The 6,115-nt window shown below is 40.0% G+C and overlaps 1 protein-coding gene across 2 annotated transcripts; it reads right to left on the bottom strand.

Moving 5' to 3' along the window:
- Positions 1–345: 345 nt before the first annotated feature.
- On the bottom strand, positions 346–5,703 carry LOC122016474 (zinc finger protein CONSTANS-LIKE 9-like). Of its 2 annotated transcripts, none has more exons than XM_042573772.1 (4): positions 4,771–5,703; positions 3,231–3,458; positions 796–1,049; positions 346–702 (listed from the first exon to the last, which is right to left on the bottom strand). In XM_042573772.1, exons 1-4 carry the CDS (start codon positions 5,584–5,586, stop codon positions 606–608), a joined length of 1,395 nt encoding a protein of 464 aa, XP_042429706.1. In that variant the 5' UTR covers positions 5,587–5,703; the 3' UTR covers positions 346–605. The 2 variants fall into 2 exon arrangements, with proteins under 2 accessions (XP_042429706.1, XP_042429707.1); XM_042573773.1 differs by having other exon boundaries at positions 796–1,046; positions 4,771–5,692.
- Between the last annotated feature and the right edge of the window lie 412 nt (positions 5,704–6,115).

The following is a 6,115-nucleotide window of genomic DNA, read 5'->3' as shown; positions in this document are numbered from 1 at the left end:
CCGCAGCAATCCGCACAAGACGTTCCGCAACGGAACGTCTGTGTGTGGATGCTAAAAATGATCTAGACACCCAAATGCGTGTAAGAATTGAGGACCGAAATTAGATATCATATCAGTCACATATGTAGAGAGATATCATATCACAAATGTAGAGAGAGACCGATGTTATCTTGCACATCTTACCTTGCAAGTCCCATGAGCTCTAATTTTTTTTTATTTGAATTTTTATTTTTGCTTAATACTCTAATTTAATCCCTAAATTCTAAAGGTAAAATCATGCGATATCATAAGATGTATATATATTGTTTTTGTATATTTTCTATCCAATTACGAAACAAAAGGTTATTTCACTCACCCCAAACGTCCCTTATCAAGGATCCCAAAACATCGAGATGAAGCCAGACAAATTAAGTATCGAACGTCCTCCTAGATAAGAGAACATTTAAAAATTTTCTATCCAGCTGGCAACTATGTATGATACTCAAATAACTGGACTAGGAGCTATACATCAAACCAGAACAATTTAGACTTTGATCAGCAACAATACCTGGCCTATTTACAGGTTACCTTTGATCACAACTCCATTTATATCCCGTTTCCAACATCTATTCCTCCTCGGTGGACTTCACAAATCGACCCTTCACTCTCTTCCTCGTGTCAGCTCTTGCCTTTCTAGACTCATAACGAATCTGTTTATCGTATCTGTGCATAATCCAAATCATAACACGTCAAAATCAAAACACATACAAAATCTATCGAAATTGTGCATGCATGTGAAAGATTTTATATGCATGCCTGCGAGTTTTCTTCTTCTCCCTGTAGCGTATCATGGCGTTGCCCCTGTTTTTCGCCAACAGCTCGCTGTCCATCTTTGTTTCTTTGATCATGTCATTGCCGGATGATGTTTCACCGAAAGAAATTTGTTTGACACTGCCATGATCTTGCGATGAAGTAAATAGTACAGTCGACATGTTTACCGAGGATGTTGGTCCTTTAACTGAGTAGGTTGAATTGTGCTTCAATTTGGCTGCAGGCTTTGCTGTGTTCTGCTGGAATAAGGAGATAACAGAAAGGTCTGTTAAGTTTGGTTTACGAAACGAAATTATTATTAAGAAAAACAGGATAGTTATTTGTACGAAAGGAAAGAAATATAATAGAAATAGATTTTTTAGGTGGTCTATGGAATAAAATAGCCATGAAATGCCTATTCTTAGGTTTGATTTGTAAAATGTACTTAAAAAAGGAATAAAATGATGACAAATATTAGGACCTCTCGGTCATAAAGCTTACCCAAGAGATGTTTTTTATTTGGATTCACGACTTCTAGAAAAAGTTATAGCCTAGGTGGAGTATGACTGCTTTACTTTGTTATTTCTTACCCATATAAATAGAAAATGAAGAAATGATTCCCTGGGATAATTTTTTTTTAATCGAAAAGAGTATTTTTAGAGCTCTTTTCAAGTTTAAACCTTTTGATTTTGTAAATATATTTACAAGTTGGTCTAACTTATTTGATTGATTAGCACTAACCCTAAATTATTCCTTTTGATAATGGAATCAAGAGCCCACTTGAATGTTATGTTGAGACTCATCATCTCGCCCCACGGGCTTAGCTGAGATGATAAGTAGATGACAAATTTGCCCAATGCGTGGAGGGTCAAATCTAGGGTTGACAAGGTATAAATCCCTACACCCGGCATAAATCATCCTCCCATCCATCTTACCTCTCAGTCACTGTGATTTACCTCTCCGTGATGATCCTGGGGCAGGCTAACGAGAGTGCTAGGGTGAGCGTAATTGCCTTTTGCCCAATTGAGACTCATCAACTCAATCAACAGCCTCATTTGCATGGCAATGATCCCCAATTCGATTGGGCAGGTGTGCCCAAATACAACATCTTGGAAAATACCAGTTCCATTTGTGAACTGCTCAAGAAATCCCAAAAGCGTACCAACATCTTCTTTAGTGTGTTAAACCCACGCCACTATACCTCCACCAGAAACATGAAGGCGATGATAGGGAAAAGAATCACACCTCATACCATAATCTCTACCGAAGAGTTCTAAGTATTCTACTTGTTTCTTCCCTTAAATAAAGCTCTCTCTGTTTGCTTCTTTATCCTTGCTAGCTAAAAATGATCTCTTAAGACTAGCATTGCTATTCATGCATATTAGTGGTGAATCCAAACAGCTACTAGATGTTTTTAAGGGTTTTCAGTAGCAAGGAGTAAGGAAAAAACAAGAACGGCTTCAAAAGTACATGACTTTCAGATCAGGTGGAGGGTGTTAGGGTTAACCTAAGCCTTCCATGTTGATGAAATTAAAAAGCCAGGATAATTTAGTGTGTTTAACTTGCCTAGTAAGATCCCCTACCTTGCTCACCCCGTCACCCGGGACCAGCCAACTTGTTAATCCACAACCTTCTGGTCAAACTAGCTGTAATTGACTTCCTTGACTTACACTTCCGACCAGTCCACCTTTTCAATCTATCCAACTTGACTCAGCCAATCCAACTAGTATATCCTACTTGGTAAATCATTCAGCCCATTGAACTTATCTGTTTGGTTCACTTGACCCGCTCGATCCAATCAAACATCTAGTTTGCCTGATAATCTCTATCTAATTGGCTTGTCTAGCTTGCTTAACCTATCCCCACTTGACATGATCAACAGGCTTGGTTCTCAAGCTTGGTCAATGCAGTTAACCCAGTAGGCACAATAACTCAAAGTGGCTCTAACAGACCCATCCAACTTGCTGGACTAATTCGACTTGTCCAACCCATTCAAATGGATTGATTTTTTCTAGCTCGTTTTGCCTAATTACTCTGCTTGCCTTCTCTTGCCTTACTTCCTATATTAGTCATAATATATATTTATCGGAGAGTCTAAGAATGTGTATTATTTGAACAATGAAATATATATTTCTAGATAAAGTAAGGAATCCATATTCCTAATGTATAGAATAGGGAATCACAATTCAATAAGAATTTGGTTTTATAAATTCATTATTGAAATCAAATATAGGAATGTCTATTTAAGAGAATTCAAAGGATATATAATGGCTTGAACAAAAAAAAGGGGAAAGGAATAGCTCCTAAATGGAGAAATCTTAATCATAAAAGGTGTGAAATATGCAAAATATTACTTGATGGATTCCGAAGAGAACAGAAATCGAGATAACATCAGACATATTATGTAAAGTATTCAAGAAACGAACAGCAACTCTACTCACGTTATTAGACTGTACGTGGTGTGCATTAAATGACAAGATGTCATCATTTGAGGAGGGACAACTTGGGTCGCCTATGTCATCCACCATTTTCTTAGTTGTGAATGAATTCTCCTTGAGAAGATCATCGTAACTCTTGATCATGAAACCAGCGTTGTGGGCGCCATATGCCATTTCAAGTGCACTACATTCCTTCTGGTCTCTTGATCTCCCAAGGTTAAAATCCCATATCTGAGAATTTCAAATAAATCCCATATCTGAGAATTTCAAATATCGTAAGAAGAAAAGCTATGAAAAAACTGATGGTATGATACACAGATTGGCATAGAAGAAATTAGGAAGATTCATATTATTTAAATAATTATTTGATTTGTTGAAAAAAAACGATTGGGATACTGATAAAAGAAGATTACGCAAGTATGGATTTCAGATTAAAGTACCTGTTTCTTTGTAAGTTGTTATAATTTTTCAATGATTATGTTATGGAAAGAAACATTGCACAGTTCAGCTTCATAATGTACTTTCCTCGTATGAAAAACATAAGCATCCACAGTATGAATTAACCTGCTCAAGGGACTAGTTTCTGCACCTGTCCTCTGCATTGTCGCTGTAAGATTCATTAATAAATATTACAAGATGTTCAAGCAGAAGATAGTGATATTTGTTCTAAATTTGAGTTCTCTTATTATATTCCAGAGAATAAACCGTCGAACTGTATGGCCAATGTTTCAATGTTTGTGTCACACAGCCAAACTTTTGAGAATATTCTACAATTATAATGAGGATGAAAATATGTCATTTGGAATCTAAAGACAAGCTCAATTAATCAATAAAAACAAATAAAGATGTTTTATAATCCTTATCAAACATACATAATCTCAGATGCAAATTAAGTAGCTGGTGACTGAGGCAAAATTGAAATAGGCAACAAAATTCTACAACAATGTGCATATTGTAAATTTCCATTGTTGGTTAAACAATTGGGTCTAATATTTTTACACTGCTGGGATCTAAGGTTCTGAACAGTTCAACGTCTAGAAGGACAGTTTTGGGCCCAATTATTCAAATCTCGTGTAACATATGACTAATTTAGGTGTTTGGACCATCATCATCGTTGTCATCCCAATTAATCAATTATTAAGAGTAGGTTACAATCTTACCCTTTTATTGAGCTGTAAGCAAAGCTATTTCATTAATGATATTCAATTAATTATATTATTTTATATTATGTTGGCAAATATCTTGGACTGGAAAATTCAAAATTATCATTGAACGGTCTAAATCAAACACTGTTTACCCAAATGGCATGTAAATCCTCAAATCAACAATGGTCAACCAACGTTGACGCAACGCTTCCTTCTCCGGAAATTGCTCTCACAGTTGAGAACTTTTTTTAAACATCATGCAAACGACCGAGATCAATAGTTCTTTTCATAGAAAAAGCAATTTTAATCCAACTGTATCGAGAAAAGTAAAGATAACTTGCTAAGTAGCTGCCAACAAATTCAAGAAAAGTCAAGACAAAGAAAATTGAGAAATTAACCTGCGCGGAATTTTCCGGGGGTCCGTAATCCCACGGCAGATCGTTCTCCTCCAAGAGCCGATCGCTCCCCTTCAGCTCTGTCGGTGGAAGCATGAGCAGTGAGGTGAACGGCATTGGCTGAGACTCCTGGAGATCTTCGAAGCTTCCTGTAGCAGTCCGGCACGGCGAACTCGGGCTAACATCGCCGGCCACGGCAGCGGCCAGTTCCGTCCTGGAAATCTCCATCAGTTGCTGGCACAGCTGATGCATATTGTGGGAGTTCCTTGGCCGCTTAACCCCCACGCTCTGGATTTTGGGGGCGCATGGCACATAGAGGTCCTTAAACTCTAGATCGGCTCCTGGAACTGGATCCAAAGACGACCAATCGAAGAGAAACTGATCGGGAGGAAGGTTTAAAGGTTGAGGAGGGGGATGATCTAGATCCTTGGAGGCAGCGAGATCGAAACCCCAGGAGACGGCGAGCTCGAGAGCGGTGGGGCATCCGGAAAACCCCTCGATCGGGACCACCGGGTGGTGGTGGTGGCGATGGTTCGCTCCGCCGCCTCCGTCTTCGGATCCACCATGCGAGTCCCAGTCGCAGTCGGCGCAGAGGGCGAGACCGTCGGCGACGCACCGAGCAGCGGCTGGCATCGCCCCGCAGTTGTCGCAGATCAGCGAGCGCACGTGCTTCTGAGACAGGGTGTTGGCCGTGTGCACGAGGCGGTCACAAGCCACGCAAAGCCTAGCCGAGTCCGCCCGGCAGAAAAGCACGGCCGGCGCCTCGCCGCAGTATTCGCACGCCGCACGCCGCCCCGCCGCGTCGTTCGCCTCCGCCATCGCCGAATCGAAGAGCAAGGCTTCAGATCGAGGAATCTTCGCTAAGAGTAAGAAATCTCGCGCAGATCAATGGCCGGCGATAGAACCAGAGCTCGGGAAACCGGAGGAGGACGGAGGCGGCAGCAACCCACTGTTTATAGTTTATAACACGAAGCCCATCACCGCGCCGGGAACACTGCGGCGTCACGTGCGTATCACGCCTTAACCGGACCGTGTGATGCGACTATAGCTGGTGGCCGAAGCAGTTTCACTCAAAACACCAAACAGAAAAACGGACCTCTTGGAGCCTCTGGTATACATTGGGTGTGTTACTGCCGATAAGTTTAAAGCAGATAAATGCTTTTGTATAATAAAAATAATAATCCAATACTTATTGAATATATCAATTTATCTACCCTTTGTATATTATCATTTTAAAATTATATCTTCATAATCATACTTTTGTTTTTTGAGTAAAGGCGATAGAGCTAACTGTTCTTTTATCATGCTACTAATCTAAATTAATATATCAGGATTCCCTACTACCATT

This window comes from Zingiber officinale, chromosome 8B (genome assembly GCF_018446385.1).
Source record: "Zingiber officinale cultivar Zhangliang chromosome 8B, Zo_v1.1, whole genome shotgun sequence".
In the NCBI taxonomy this organism is placed as follows: Eukaryota; Viridiplantae; Streptophyta; class Magnoliopsida; order Zingiberales; family Zingiberaceae; genus Zingiber; species Zingiber officinale.
The sequence above is the reverse complement of the archived record's forward strand: the minus strand, read 5'-3'. Positions and strand labels throughout refer to the sequence as shown.

Bases quoted from the DNA above. Each gene is read 5' to 3' on its own strand.
- LOC122016474 (XM_042573772.1), bottom strand. From the start codon at position 5,586: ATGGCGGAGGCGAACGACGCGGCGGGGCGGCGTGCGGCGTGCGAATAC. The intron at 1,050-3,230 runs GTGAGTAGAGTT...TCCTTATTCCAG, and splicing joins ACCACGTACAGTCTAATAAC to CAGAACACAGCAAAGCCTGC. The intron at 703-795 runs GCATGCATATAA...GATTATGCACAG, and splicing joins GAGAAGAAGAAAACTCGCAG to ATACGATAAACAGATTCGTT.